Here is a 15,885-nt window from a genome sequence, read left to right on the forward strand (position 1 = left end):
TGATGTACATGTGAGGGACAGTGTGTAACGTGACGTACATGTGAGACTGTGTCTGTGTGAGACTGTGTGACAGTGATGTACATGTGAGGGACTGTGATAATGTGTGTGTGAGAGACTGTGATAATGTGTGTGACTAATGTGTGTGTGACAGTGTGTGTGACTGTGAAAATGTGTGTGACTGTGATGTACATGTGAGGGACAGTGTGTGTGTGACTGTGTGATAATGTGTGTGAGAGTCTGTGATGTACATGTTAGTGACAGTGTGTGTGAGAGACTGTGATAATGTTTGTGACTGTGTGATAATGTGTGTGACAGTGATGTACATGTTAGTGACAGTGTGTGTGTGAGACTGTGATAATGTGTGTGATAATGTGTGTGACAGTGATGTACATGTTAGTGAGTGTGTGTGAGAGACTGTGATAATGTGTGTGACTGTGTGATAATGTGTGTGACTGTGTGATAATGTGTGTGACTGTGTGATAATGTGTGTGACTAATGTGTGTGTGACTGTGTGAAAATGTGTGTGACTGTGATGTACATGTGAGGGACAGTGTGTGTGAGAGACTGTGATGTACATGTTAGTGACAGTGTGTGTGAGAGACTGTGATAATGTGTGTGACAGTGTGTGTGAGAGACTGTGATAATGTTTGTGACTGTGTGATAATGTGTGTGACAGTGATGTACATGTTAGTGACAGTGTGTGTGAGAGACTGTGATAATGTGTGTGAGTGACTGTGATAATGTGTGTGACAGTGTGTGTGAGACTGTGATAATGTGTGTGACTGTGATGTACATGTTAGTGACAGTGTGTGTGTGAGAGACTGTGATAATGTGTGTGACTGTGATGTACATGTTAGTGACAGTGTGTGTGTGAGAGACTGTGATAATGTGTGTGACAGTGATGTACATGTTAGTGACAGTGTGTGTGAGAGACTGTGATAATGTGTGTGACTGTGTGATAATGTGTGTGACTGTGATGTACATGTTAGTGACAGTGTGTGTGTGAGAGACTGTGATAATGTGTGTGACTGTGTGATAATGTGTGTGACAGTGATGTACATGTTAGTGACAGTGTGTGTGTGAGAGAGTGTGATAATGTGTGTGACTGTGATAATGTGTGTGACTGTGTGATAATGTGTGTGACTGTGTGATAATGTGTGTGACTGTGTGAGAGAGAGACTGTGATAATGTGTGTGACTGTGATAATGTGTGTGACTGTGATGTACATGTTAGTGAGTGTGTGTGATAATGTGTGTGAGAGACTGTGTGATAATGTGTGTGACTGTGTGATAATGTGTGTGACTGTGTGATAATGTGTGTGACTGTGTGATAATGTGTGTGACTGTGTGATAATGTGTGTGACTGTGTGATAATGTGTGTGACTGTGTGATAATGTGTGTGACTGTGTGATAATGTGTGTGACTGTGTGATAATGTGTGTGACTGTGTGATAATGTGTGTGACTGTGTGATAATGTGTGTGACAGTCATGTACATGTGAGGGACAGTGTATGTGTGTGACTGTGATGTACATGTGAGTGAGAGACTGTGATAATGTGTGTGTGACAGTGATGTACATGTGAGGGACAGTGTGTGTGAGAGACTGTGATAATGTGTGTGTGACAGTGATGTACATGTGAGGGACAGTGTGTGTGAGAGACTGTGATAATGTGTGTGTGACAGTGATGTACATGTGAGTGAGAGACTGTGATAATGTGTGTGACAGTGATGTACATGTGAGGGACAGTGTGTGTGAGAGACTGTGATAATGTGTGTGACAGTGATGTACATGTGAGTGAGAGACTGTGATAATGTGTGTGACAGTGATGCACATGTGAGTGAGAGACTGTGATAATGTGTGTGACAGTGATGTACATGTGAGTGAGAGACTGTGATATTGTGTGTGACAGTGATGTACATGTGAGTGAGAGACTGTGATAATGTGTGTGACAGTGTGTGAGAGACTGTGTGATAATGTGAGTGACAGTGTGTGTGAGACTGTGTGATAATGTGAGTGACAGTGTGTGTGAGAGACTGTGTGATAATGTGAGTGACAGTGTGTGTGAGAGACTGTGTGATAATGTGAGTGACAGTGTGTGTGAGAGACTGTGTGATAATGTGAGTGACAGTGTGTGTGAGAGACTGTGTGATAATGTGAGTGACAGTGTGTGTGAGAGACTGTGTGATAATGTGAGTGACAGTGATGTACATGTGAGTGACAGTGTGTGAGAGACTGTGATAATGTGAGTGACAGTGTGTGTGAGAGACTGTGATAATGTGAGTGACAGTGTGTGTGAGACTGTGATAATGTGAGTGACAGTGATGTACATGTGAGTGACGGTATGTGTGAGAGACTGATGTGTGTGACAGTGTGTGTGAGAGACTGTGTGGTGTGTGTGTGTGTGTGAGAGACTGTGTGGTGTGTGAGACTGTGTGGTGTGTGTGTGTGTGAGACTGTGTGGTGTGTGAGACTGTGTGGTGTGTGTGTGTGTGAGACTGTGTGGTGTGTGTGTGAGACTGTGTGGTGTGTGTGTGAGACTGTGTGGTGTGTGTGTGTGTGAGACTGTGTGGTGTGTGTGTGTGTGAGACTGTGTGGTGTGTGTGTGTGAGACTGTGTGGTGTGTGTGTGTGTGTGAGAGACTGTGTGATGTGTGTTACAGTGATGTACATGTGAGTGACAGTGTGTGTGACAGTGATGTACATGTGAGTGACAGTGTGTGTGAGAGACTGTGATGTACATGTTAGTGATAATGTGAGTGACAGTGATGTACATGTGAGTGACAGTGTGTGTGAGTGACGGAGTGACGGTGTGTGTGTGAGTGACGGTGTGAGTGACGGTGTGTGTGTGTGTGTGACGGTGTGTGTGACGGTGTGTGTGTGTGTGACGGTGTGTGAGTGACGGACAGTGTGTGTGACAGTGATGTACATGTGAGTGACAGTGTGTGTGTGTGTGAGAGACTGTGATGTGTGTGACAGTGATGTACATGTGACAGTGTGTGTGTGAGAGACTGTGATGTGTATGTGAGTGACAGTGATGTTCATGTGTGTGAGAGACTGTGATGTATATGTTAGTGATGCACATGTGAGTGACAGTGTGTGTGAGACTGATAATGTGTGTGACAGTGATGTTCATGTGAGTGACAGTGTGTGTGAGAGACTGTGATGTACATGTTAGTGATAATGTGTGTGACAGTGATGTACATGTGAGTGACAGTGTGTGTGTGTGTGAGAGACTGTGATAATGTGTGTGGCAGTGATGTACATGTTAGTGACAGTGTGTGTGTGAGAGACTTTGATAATGTGTGTGACAGTGACGTACATGTGAGGGACAGAGTGTGTGTGACTGTGTGATAATGTGTGTAGTAGACTGTGTGATAATGTGTGTAGTAGACTGTGTGATAATGTGTGATAATGTGTGTGTAGTAGACTGTGTGATAATGTGTGATAATGTGTGTGTAGTAGACTGTGTGATAATGTGTGTGTAGTAGACTGTGTGATAATGTGTGTAGTAGACTGTGTGATACTGTGTGATAATGTGTGTGTAGTAGACTGTGTGATAATGTGTGTGTAGTAGACTGTGTGATAATGTGTGTGTAGTAGACTGTGTGTGTAGTAGACTGTGTGATAATGTGTGTGTAGTAGACTGTGTGATAATGTGTGTGTAGTAGACTGTGTGATAATGTGTGTGTAGTAGACTGTGTGATAATGTGTGTGTGTGACTGTGTGATAATGTGTGTGTGACTGTGTGATAATGTGTGTGAGACTGTGTGATAATGTGTGTGACAGTGACGTACATGTGTGTGACACTGTAATAATGTGTGTGTGACACTGTAATAATGTGTGTGTGACACTGTAATAATGTGTGTGACACTGTAATAATGTGTGTGTGACACTGTAATAATGTGTGTGTGACACTGTAATAATGTGTGTGTGACACTGTGATAATGTGTGTGTGTGACACTGTGATAATGTGTGTGTGTGACACTGTGATAATGTGTGTGTGTGACTGTGTGATAATGTGTGTGTGTGACTGTGTGATAATGTGTGTAGTAGACTGTGTGATAATGTGTGTAGTAGACTGTGTGATAATGTGTGTGTAGTAGACTGTGTGATAATGTGTGTAGTAGACTGTGTGATAATGTGTGTGTGACTGTGTGATAATGTGTGTGTGACTGTGTGATAATGTGTGTGTGACTGTGTGATAATGTGTGTGTGACTGTGTGATAATGTGTGTGTGACTGTGTGATAATGTGTGTGTGACTGTGTGATAATGTGTGTGTGACTGTGTGATAATGTGTGTGTGATAATGTGTGTGTGACTGTGTGATAATGTGTGTGTGACTGTGATAATGTGTGTGTGACTGTGATAATGTGTGTGTGACTGTGTGATAATGTGTGTAGTAGACTGTGTGATAATGTGTGTATTAGACTGTGTGATAATGTGTGTAGTAGACTGTGTGATAATGTGTGTGTAGTAGACTGTGTGATAATGTGTGTGTAGTAGACTGTGTGAGTGACAGTGATGTACATGTGAGAGACTGTGTGACAATGATGTACATGTGAGTGATAATGTGTGTGACAGTGACGTACATGTGAGGGACAGTGTGTGTGTGAGACTGATAATGTGTGTGACAATGATGTACATGTGAGTGTGTGTGAGACTGTGTGATGTGTGTGACAGTGACTTACATGTGAGTGACAGTGTGTGTGTGATAATGTGTGTGACAGTGATGTACATGTGAGTGACAGTGTGTAACGTGACTGTGTGAGACTGTGTGACAGTGATGTACATGTGTGTGACTGTGTGATCATGTGTGTGACAGTGACGTACATGTGAGGGACAGTGTGTGTGAGAGACTGTGATGTACATGTTAGTGACAGTGTGTGTGAGACTGTGATAATGTGTGACTGATGTACATGTGAGGGACAGTGTGTAACGTGACGTACATGTGAGACTGTGTCTGTGTGAGACTGTGTGACAGTGATGTACATGTGAGGGACTGTGATAATGTGTGTGACAGTGTGTGTGAGAGACTGTGATAATGTGTGTGACTAATGTGTGTGTGACAGTGTGTGTGACTGTGAAAATGTGTGTGACTGTGATGTACATGTGAGGGACAGTGTGTGTGTGACTGTGTGATAATGTGTGTGAGAGTCTGTGATGTACATGTTAGTGACAGTGTGTGTGAGAGACTGTGATAATGTTTGTGACTGTGTGATAATGTGTGTGACAGTGATGTACATGTTAGTGACAGTGTGTGTGTGAGACTGTGATAATGTGTGTGACTGTGTGATAATGTGTGTGACAGTGATGTACATGTTAGTGAGTGTGTGTGAGAGACTGTGATAATGTGTGTGACTGTGTGATAATGTGTGTGACTGTGTGATAATGTGTGTGACTGTGTGATAATGTGTGTGACTGTGTGATAATGTGTGTGACTAATGTGTGTGTGACTGTGTGAAAATGTGTGTGACTGTGATGTACATGTGAGGGACAGTGTGTGTGAGAGACTGTGATGTACATGTTAGTGACAGTGTGTGTGAGAGACTGTGATAATGTGTGTGACAGTGTGTGTGAGAGACTGTGATAATGTTTGTGACTGTGTGATAATGTGTGTGACAGTGATGTACATGTTAGTGACAGTGTGTGTGAGAGACTGTGATAATGTGTGTGAGTGACTGTGATAATGTGTGTGACAGTGTGTGTGAGACTGTGATAATGTGTGTGACTGTGATGTACATGTTAGTGACAGTGTGTGTGTGAGAGACTGTGATAATGTGTGTGACAGTGTGTGTGTGAGAGACTGTGATAATGTGTGTGACAGTGTGTGTGTGAGAGACTGTGATAATGTTAGTGACAGTGTGTGTGTGAGAGACTGTGATAATGTGTGTGACAGTGATGTACATGTTAGTGACAGTGTGTGTGAGAGACTGTGATAATGTGTGTGACTGTGATGTACATGTTAGTGACAGTGTGTGTGTGAGAGACTGTGATAATGTGTGTGACTGTGTGATAATGTGTGTGACAGTGATGTACATGTTAGTGACAGTGTGTGTGTGAGAGAGTGTGATAATGTGTGTGACTGTGATAATGTGTGTGACTGTGATAATGTGTGTGACTGTGATGTACATGTTAGTGAGTGTGTGTGATAATGTGTGTGAGAGACTGTGTGATAATGTGTGTGACTGTGTGATAATGTGTGTGACTGTGTGATAATGTGTGTGACTGTGTGATAATGTGTGTGACTGTGTGATAATGTGTGTGACTGTGTGATAATGTGTGTGACTGTGTGATAATGTGTGTGACAGTCATGTACATGTGAGGGACAGTGTATGTGTGTGACAGTGATGTACATGTGAGGGACAGTGTGTGTGAGAGACTGTGATAATGTGTGTGTGACAGTGATGTACATGTGAGTGAGAGACTGTGATAATGTGTGTGACAGTGATGCACATGTGAGTGAGAGACTGTGATAATGTGTGTGACAGTGATGCACATGTGAGTGAGAGACTGTGATATTGTGTGTGACAGTGATGTACATGTGAGTGAGAGACTGTGATAATGTGTGTGACAGTGATAATATGTTAGATAGTGATGTACATGTGACAGTGTGTGTGTGACTGTGTGATAATGTGTGTGACAGTGATGTACATGTGAGTGACAGTGTGTGTGTGACTGACGTACATGTGAGAGACTGTGATGTGTGTGACAGTGATGTACATGTGAGTGACAGTGTGTGTGTGACTGTGATAATGTGTGGGACAGTGACGTACATGTGAGGGACAGTGTGTGTGACTGTGTGATAATATGTGGGACAGTGACGTACATGTGAGGGACAGTGTGTGTGACTGTGATGTACATGTGTGAGACTGTGTGTGACAGTGACTTACATGTGAGTTAGTGTGTGTGAGACTGTGTGATAATGTGTGTAACAGTGACGTACATGTGAGTGTCAGACTGTGTGACAGTGATGTACATGTGAGTGACAGTGTGTGTCAGAGACTGTGTGACAGTGATGTACATGTGAGTGACAGTGTGTGTCAGAGACTGTGTGACAGTGATGTACATGTGAGTGACAGTGTGTGTCAGAGACTGTGTGACAGTGATGTACATGTGAGTGACAGTGTGTGTCAGAGACTGTGTGACAGTGATGTACATGTGAGTGACAGTGTGTGTCAGAGACTGTGTGACAGTGATGTACATGTGAGTGACAGTGTGTGTCAGAGACTGTGTGACAGTGATGTACATGTGTGTGTCAGAGACTGTGTGACAGTGATGTACATGTGTGTGACAGTGTGTGTCAGAGACTGTGTGACAGTGATGTACATGTGAGTGACAGTGTGTGTCAGAGACTGTGTGACAGTGATGTACATGTGAGTGACAGTGTGTGTCAGAGACTGTGTGACAGTGATGTACATGTGAGTGACAGTGTGTGTCAGACTGTGTGACAGTGATGTACATGTGAGTGACAGTGTGTGTCAGAGACTGTGTGACAGTGATGTACATGTGAGTGACAGTGTGTGTCAGAGACTGTGTGACAGTGATGTACATGTGAGTGACAGTGTGTGTCAGAGACTGTGTGACAGTGATGTACATGTGAGTGACAGTGTGTGTCAGAGACTGTGTGACAGTGATGTACATGTGTGTGTCAGAGACTGTGTGACAGTGATGTACATGTGTGTGACAGTGTGTGTCAGAGACTGTGTGACAGTGATGTACATGTGAGTGACAGTGTGTGTCAGAGACTGTGTGACAGTGATGTACATGTGTGTGTCAGAGACTGTGTGACAGTGATGTACATGTGTGTGACAGTGATGTACATGTGTGTGACAGTGATGTACATGTGTGTGTCAGAGACTGTGTGACAGTGATGTACATGTGTGTGACAGTGATGTACATGTGTGTGTCAGACTGTGTGACAGTGATGTACATGTGTGTGACAGTGATGTACATGTGTGTGTCAGAGACTGTGTGACAGTGATGTACATGTGTGTGACAGTGATGTACATGTGTGTGACAGTGATGTACATGTGTGTCAGAGACTGTGTGACAGTGATGTACATGTGTGTGTTAGAGACTGTGTGACAGTGATGTACATGTGTGTGACAGTGATGTACATGTGTGTGACAGTGATGTACATGTGTGTGTCAGAGACTGTGTGACAGTGATGTACATGTGTGTGTCAGAGACTGTGTGACAGTGATGTACATGTGTGTGACAGTGATGTACATGTGTGTGACAGTGATGTACATGTGTGTGTCAGAGACTGTGTGACAGTGATGTACATGTGTGTCAGAGACTGTGTGACAGTGATGTACATGTGTGTGACAGTGATGTACATGTGTGTGACAGTGATGTACATGTGTGTGACAGTGATGTACATGTGTGTGACAGTGATGTACATGTGTGTGACAGTGATGTACATGTGTGTGTCAGAGACTGTGTGACAGTGATGTACATGTGTGTGTCAGAGACTGTGTGACAGTGATGTACATGTGTGTGACAGTGATGTACATGTGTGTGAGTGACAGTGTGTGTCAGAGAGTGTGTGACAGTGATGTACATGTGTGTGACAGTGATGTACATGTGTGTGACAGTGATGTACATGTGTGTGACAGTGATGTACATGTGTGTGACAGTGATGTACGTGTGTGTGACAGTGATGTACGTGTGTGTGACAGTGATGTACGTGTGTGAGACTGTGTGTCAAAGAGAGTGTGTGAGACTGTGTGTCAAAGAGAGTGTGTGAGACTGTGTGTCAAAGAGAGTGTGTGAGACTGTGTGTCAAAGAGACTGTGTGAGACTGTGTGTCAAAGAGACTGTGTGAGACAGTGTGTGTGTAAACACCAACAAAGAGGTTAAACACATTGTTAGAGTCTGGTCCAAAGCATCAATTCACTTCTGCTTGTGAACTGGATTTGGGGTGGTGATTATCAGCACGTAGGCTGCCCTTGTACAGCTCAGGAGTGGGAATGCATCACAGTCTGTAATTGTTACTTTCCTCTTATATCTCTTAAGCTACATTTAATAGATTCACTCTCCCATAATCCCACAGATCAGAGGCTCACGCAGCAAAACTCTCCACGATCGTGCTGTGGTGAATTGTCAGTACAGCATGGCAACCTTTAGTACCGGCGAGAGGAAACGACGCCCACATGGGGACCGCAAATCCAGCGAGATGACTCTTCACCTGAAGCAGACGTTTGAAGCTGCCATCCTAACCCAGCTGTACCCTCGCTCACAGATCGATATCTACGTACAGGTAATAAAGGGCTCTCAGATGGGACCTGCATTCTGAAACATTGGATGACAGGAGATTACAAGAAATGTCCCTGTACAAACGTTACATGGGCAAAGGAATGTTATCCTCCAGGGCAGGGAATTCCTCAATGTTTTAGCTTGGCAAGGCACAAGATCTTTCTGTCATCATATTGTTAGACAGGACAGGGGATACTTCTAATTTGCCTCTCAGCGGAACCCTCTAAATTGGATCTAGTTAAACAGAATTTGTTGTCATACTGTAAAAGTTTATCCCCTTTTATATGTTTCCAATTATCCATTTTACCTGTTGGAGTGTATTAAAGGTAAAGGAGCTAGTTGTTTGAGTTGACTTGTTTGTTTCTTTCTAATGTCACGATGAGTCCATGGATCATCTAATTACTGTTGGGAATATCACTCCTGCCCTGCAGGATGCGGCAAAGAGCACCACATCAAAGCTGTTAAATATCACCTCCCTTCCCTCCCACCCCAGTCATTCTCTTTGCCTATGTTAGTGCTAGGAAGTGGTAAAGTTAGGTGTTAATTAAGATTCTTCAATCAAGAGTTTATTATTTTTAAAGTAGTGCACGATTGTGCTGCTTTGTTCTAGGATGTAGCCGTAGCCAATATCAGTCTCTTCAGTAGAGCAGTGATGGCTTTAGAGCAATGGGAACTTGTGGGACATAATTCTCACTGCGCCTCCCATAGATTTTATGCTGCCCTGGTTATGAAAGTCTGAGGGGATATACTCGGTCCTTTCGGTTTTCCATGGGTCTATGTGAGGGAGAGGACCCCTCAAGCCTGGTGAGCTGCCCTGCTGTCGGGCAGATTTGTGAGGCAAGTGCTGACTTTAATTATTTCTGGAGACCAGTCATTCAGAAAAAGTGGGCACTTTATTTTCAGAGTATAAGGAAAGGAAAGGGCCGTTTTATTACCAAGCACTTTATTCACAAAGGGACATTTTTAACTCTCCTTGCTAGAGAGGACTTTAGACAGCATACGCAGGCACTGGGGTTGAGATAGCTGCTTATGGTACATATCTATGGCGGTTCCACTTCTCCCGGCGGTTAAAATTATAAAATACCGACCGGGAGATTGGTATTTAGCTACGCCCATGAGGGGCGGAGCCAAATGAGGTGGTAATCTTAGCATTACGCGCCTTTTTTCTTACACCCGGAGCGGAGGTGACTGATTTCAGGCTGACTAGAAGCGCATGGTTGCACTAAAAGATAGCAATTCTAGAAGCGGATATTGACAAGGATTGTCTCTTACTGGAGTCCGGATCGTTTAGACTACAGGGACCAATCTCCAGGGTTGAAGGGTAGGTAGGCACCTCAGCATAGAGCTGAGAGAGGTGTCTTTATTTTCAATTTATTTAACAGTATACCGCATCTGCAGTTTAGAGTAAAAAAGTTGCGGTTTATTTTTTAAAGAGACAGTAAAGTTTTTTTTTTTTGTTGTTGTCAATTTTTCTTTTTTGTTAGAAATTGAACTTAATATTGCTAACTTGTTCCATTGTGAGTCAGAATAGACCAAGAGGCCTTGTAAATTGTCACCTGCTCTTTGTGTTTTGATGGTAATATGGAACCACCAATCCCTTTCTGTTCCTCTTCTATTGAGAGGACTTTAAGTTATAGAAACAGACTTTTTCTTCTGTTAAGTGTGATCAGTCCACGGGTCATCATTACTTGTGGGATATTAACTGCTCCCCTACAGGAAGTGCAAGAGGATTCACCCAGCAGAGTTGCTATATAGCTCCTCCCCTCTACGTCACCCCCAGTCATTCTCTTGCACCCAACGACTAGATAGGATGTGTGAGAGGACTATGGTGATATATTTAGTTTTTATATCTTCAATCAAAAGTTTGTTATTTTATAATAGCACCGGAGTGTGTTATTCCTTCTCTGGTAGAATTTGAAGAAGAATCTACCTGAGTTTTTCTATGATTTTAGCCGGAGTAGTTAAGATCATATTGCTGTTTCTCGGCCATCTGAGGAGTGAGGTAAACTTCAGATCAGGGGACAGCAGGCAGATTAATCTGCAAAGAGGTATGTAGCAGTTTATTATTTTCTGACATGGAATTGATGAGAAAATCCTGCCATACCGTTATAATGTAAACTCAGCCTTGAATGCAGTAGATGTAGCTGATATCAGGCTGTCATGTATGTATATTTTACACTTCAGTTTTCTGGGAAATGGTACTTCTCTGGCTTTTAAACTGTATACATAGTCTTAACCTATTTTGCAGGGACTTGCAATAGGTTTTAAATGACAATTAATTATTGAGGTAAAATGTTTTTTTGCTGGCATGTAAAAACGTTTTTTTCTCTGAGGTACTGGGTGAAAAAATGTTTTGGGCACTTTTTTTCCACTTAGCAATAGTTTTGATTTAAATTAGAGCAGTTCACTGATCTCTCTCACTGTTATGTGTGTGGGGGAGGGGCCATTTTGGTGCTTTCACTATGCATCAGATTCATCTCTACAGAGTTCAGGGATCTCAAGAGTCTTTTTTGAGGGAAGTAATCATTCACAGCAGAGCTGTGCTGATTGTATTGACTGTGATATAAAAAACGTTTATTTGTGTATTTTTTTCTGCTGCCTGGGTTAGTTATCATTTGCTGAGGGGAACAATCCTTTGCTAAAACTGTATATTCTGACAAAGATTGATGCTATAACTTAATTATTTTATCTGTTATAATATTTTCTGTGCTTCTTAAAGGCACAGTTCGTTTTCATATTATTTGTAAATTACTTTGAAAAGTATTTCCAAGTTGCTGTTTATTTGCTAGTGTGTTAAACATGTCTGATTCAGAGGAATATCTCTGTGCTATATGTGTTAATGCCAAAGTGGAGCCCAATAGAAATTTATGTACTAAATGTATTGATGCTACTTTAAAAAATAGTCAATCTGTACAAATTGAACATATTTCACCAAACAACGAGGGGAGAGTTATGCCGACTAACTCGCCTCACGTGTCAGTACCTGCATCTCCCGCTCAGGAGGTGCGTGATATTGTAGCGCCGAGTGCATCTGGGCGGCCATTACAAATCACATTACAAGATATGGCTACTGTTATGACTGAAGTTTTGGCTAAACTACCAGAACTAAGAGGTAAACGTGATCACTCTGGGATGAGAACAGAGTGCGCTGATAATGCAAGGGCCATGTCTGATACTGCGTCACAGTTTGCAGAACATGAAGACGGAGAGCTTCATTCTGTGGGTGACGGTTCTGATCCAAATAAACTGGACTCAGACATTTCAAATTTTAAATTTAAGCTTGAGAACCTCCGTGTGTTACTAGGGGAGGTATTAGCGGCTCTGAATGATTGTAACACAGTTGCAATCCCAGAAAAAATGTGTAGGTTGGATAAATATTTTGCGGTACCGACAAGTACTGACGTTTTTCCTATACCTAAGAGACTTACTGACATTGTTACTAAGGAGTGGGATAGACCCGGTGTGCCTTTCTCACCTCCTCCTATATTCAGAAAAATGTTTCCAATAGACGCCGCCACACGGGACTTATGGCAAATGGTCCCTAAGGTGGAGGGAGCAGTTTCTACTTTAGCTAAGCGTACCACTATCCCAGTGGAGGATAGCTGTGCTTTTTCAGATCCAATGGATAAAAAATTAGAGGGTTACCTTAAGAAAATGTTTGTTCAACAAGGGTTTATATTGCAACCTCTTGCATGTATTGCGCCTGTCACGGCTGCAGCAGCATTTTGGTTTGAGTCTCTGGAAGAGACACTTCAATCATCCACACTAGATGACATCACACACAAACTTAAATTCCTTAAGTTAGCTAATTCATTTATTTCAGATGCCGTAGTACATTTAACTAAACTTGCGGCTAAAAATTCAGGATTCGCCATTCAGGCACGCAGAGCTCTGTGGCTAAAATCCTGGTCAGCTGATGTTACGTCTAAATCTAAATTGCTTAATATTCCTTTCAAAGGGCAGACCTTATTCGGGCCCGGCTTGAAAGAGATTATTGATGACATTACAGGAGGTAAAGGTCATGCCCTGCCTCAGGACAAGGCCAAAGCCAAGGCTAGACAGTCCAATTTTCGTTCCTTTCGTAATTTCAAAGCAGGAGCAGCATCAACTTCCTCTGCACCAAAACAGGAAGGAGCTGTTGCTCGCTACAGACAAGGCTGGAAACCTAACCAGTCCTGGAACAGGGGCAAACAGGCCAGAAAACCTGCTGCTGCCCCTAAGACAGCATGAATTGAGGGCCCCCGATCCGGGACCGGATCTAGTGGGGGGCAGACTTTCCCTCTTCGCCCAGGCTTGGGCAAGAGATGTTCAGGATCCCTGGGCGTTAGAGATCATATCTCAGGGATACCTTCTGGACTTCAAATCCTCTCCCCCAAGAGGGAGATTTCATCTGTCAAGGTTGTCAACAAACCTAACAAAGAAGGAAGCGTTTCTACGCTGCGTACAAGATCTTTTATTAATGGGAGTGATCCATCCAGTTCCGCGGTTGGAACAAGGACAAGGGTTTTACTCAAATCTGTTTGTAGTTCCCAAAAAAGAGGGAACCTTCAGGCCAATCTTGGATTTAAAGATCCTAAACAAATTCCTAAGAGTTCCATCGTTCAAGATGGAAACTATTCGAACAATTTTGCCCATGATCCAAGAGGGTCAGTACTTGACCACAGTGGATTTAAAGGATGCTTACCTTCACATACCGATTCACAGAAGTCATTACCGGTATCTAAGGTTTGCCTTTTTAGACAGGCATTACCAGTTTGTAGCTCTTCCATTCGGACTGGCTACGGCTCCAAGAATCTTCACAAAGGTTCTGGGCACTCTTCTGGCGGTACTAAGACCGCGAGGAATTTCAGTAGCTCCGTACTTAGACGACATACTGATACAAGCTTCAAGCTTTCAAACTGCCAAATCTCATACAGAGATAGTACTGGCATTTCTAAGGTCGCATGGATGGAAAGTGAACGAAGAGAAAAGTTCTCTCTTTCCACTCACAAGAGTTCCCTTCCTGGGGACTCTGATAGATTCTGTAGAAATGAAGATTTACCTGACAGAGGACAGGTTAACAAAACTTCAAAGTGCATGCCGTGTCCTTCATTCCATTCAAGAGACCAGAAATTCTCTTCTATGGTGGCTTTATCGGCCACATCTGTCCAGGGGAATGCCATTCAGCAGGCCAGACTGGTCAATTGTAACAGACGCCAGCCTACTAGGTTGGGGCGCTGTCTGGAATTCTCTGAAGGCTCAGGGACTATGGAATCAGGAGGAGAGTCTTCTTCCAATAAACATTCTGGAATTGAGAGCAGTCCTCAATGCTCTTCTGGCTTGGCCCCAGTTAGCAACTCGGGGGTTCATCAGGTTCCAGTCGGACAACATCACGACTGTAGCTTATATCAACCATCAGGGAGGGACAAGAAGCTCCCTAGCAATGATGGAAGTATCGAAGATAATTCGCTGGGCAGAGTCTCACTCTTGCCACCTGTCTGCAATCCACATCCCGGGAGTGGAGAACTGGGAGGCGGATTTCTTAAGTCGTCAGACTTTTCATCCGGGGGAGTGGGAACTTCATCCAGAGGTCTTTGCCCAAATACTTCGACGTTGGGACAAACCAGAGATAGATCTCATGGCGTCTCGACAGAACGCCAAGCTTCCGCGCTACGGGTCCAGATCCAGGGATCCGGGAGCGGTCCTGATAGATGCCTTGACAGCACCATGGACCTTCAGGATGGCTCATGTGTTTCCACCTTTCCCGATGCTTCCTCGATTGCCAGAATCAAACAGGAGAAAGCATCAGTGATTCTAATAGCGCCTGCATGGCCACGCAGGACTTGGTATACAGATCTGGTGGACATGTCATTCTGTCCACCTTGGTCGTTACCTCTGAAACAGGACCTTCTGATTCAGGGTCCTTTCAAACATCAAAATCTAACTTCTCTGAAGCTGACTGCTTGGAAATTGAACGCTTGATCTTATCAAAGCGTGGTTTTTCTGAGTCAGTTATTGAGATACCTTAATACAGGCTAGGAAGCCTGTTACCAGAAAGATTTACCATAAAATATGGCGTAAATACCTATATTGGTGCGAATCCAAAGGTTACTCTTGGAGTAAGGTTAGGATTCCTAGGATATTGTCTTTTCTACAAGAAGGTTTAGAAAAGGGGTTATCCGCTAGTTCCTTAAAGGGACAGATCTCAGCTCTGTCCATTCTGTTACACAAGCGTCTGTCAGAAGTTCCAGACGTTCAGGCTTTTTGTCAGGCTTTGGCCAGGATTAAACCTGTGTTTAAAGCTGTGGCTCCACCATGGAGTTTAAACCTTGTTCTTAACGTTTTACAGGGTGTTCCGTTTGAACCCCTTCATTCCATTGATATAAAGTTGTTATCTTGGAAAGTTCTATTTTTAATGGCTATTTCCTCGGCTCGAAGAGTCTCTGAGTTATCAGCCTTACATTGTGATTCTCCTTATTTGATTTTTCACTCGGATAAGGTAGTTCTGCGTACTAAGCCTGGGTTCTTACCTAAGGTAGTCACTAACAGGAATATCAATCAGGAGATTGTTGTTCCATCCTTGTGCCCAAATCCTTCTTCGAGGAAGGAACGTCTTTTGCACAATCTGGATGTAGTTTGTGCCCTTAAAT

The 15,885-nt window shown here is 43.2% G+C and overlaps 1 protein-coding gene across 1 annotated transcript in view; it reads left to right on the forward strand.

The window, feature by feature from the left end:
* EXOSC4 (exosome component 4) overlaps window positions 1–15,885 on the forward strand; it is a 31,648-nt gene that overhangs the window by 8,621 nt on the left and 7,142 nt on the right. The window contains exon 2 of the mRNA XM_053715454.1: window positions 9,054–9,260. Coding sequence (XP_053571429.1) covers window positions 9,054–9,260 — 207 coding nt within the window. The remainder of the gene's footprint in view (window positions 1–9,053; window positions 9,261–15,885) is intronic.

Source organism: Bombina bombina, chromosome 5 (genome assembly GCF_027579735.1).
Source record: "Bombina bombina isolate aBomBom1 chromosome 5, aBomBom1.pri, whole genome shotgun sequence".
In the NCBI taxonomy this organism is placed as follows: domain Eukaryota; kingdom Metazoa; phylum Chordata; class Amphibia; order Anura; family Bombinatoridae; genus Bombina; species Bombina bombina.